Raw genomic sequence first — 435 nt, 5'->3', positions numbered from 1 at the left:
GGTGGTTGGCTTAGGTGAAGATCTGTTGATTATAACAAGTGTCCCTGGTCTTACTATTATTACATGTAATATATTTTTTCTACATAATAATGCTTCTCATTACTAAATGCTCCCACATTCATATCAATCTCTCTCTACCTTCAAAGGGTCTTATTCTAGATACTATTAACATAATAAAAACATATGTAATATACATGAGATATCTACCATACGCTACTATCATAATTTCTTTAACTACAAAAAAACATAACTTCACTGTAATCCACAACACTGGAATATTTCAAGGAGATTTGCATTAACACAAAATAACCAAAAGAAAAGCGAGGAAATAATAATCTGAAATAACAATACCGGCCAAAAAAAATGAAAAAAAAATCCTTATTTCCTTCATTCTCACCTAATAATCAACTTATACATGAGATCCCTGTTTTTACA

The 435-nt window shown here is 29.7% G+C and overlaps 1 protein-coding gene across 1 annotated transcript in view; it reads right to left on the bottom strand.

The window, feature by feature from the left end:
- Nucleotides 1-435, bottom strand: part of LOC119588086 (cleavage stimulation factor subunit 1-like) — a gene marked incomplete at its 5' end in the record, with an annotated part of 13,061 nt that extends 12,626 nt beyond the window's left edge. Inside the window, 1 exon segment of the mRNA XM_037936795.1 lies at nucleotides 398-435. Coding sequence (XP_037792723.1) covers nucleotides 398-435 — 38 coding nt within the window.

This window comes from Penaeus monodon, chromosome 23 (genome assembly GCF_015228065.2).
Source record: "Penaeus monodon isolate SGIC_2016 chromosome 23, NSTDA_Pmon_1, whole genome shotgun sequence".
Classification (NCBI taxonomy): domain Eukaryota; kingdom Metazoa; phylum Arthropoda; class Malacostraca; order Decapoda; family Penaeidae; genus Penaeus; species Penaeus monodon.
The sequence above is the reverse complement of the archived record's forward strand: the minus strand, read 5'-3'. Positions and strand labels throughout refer to the sequence as shown.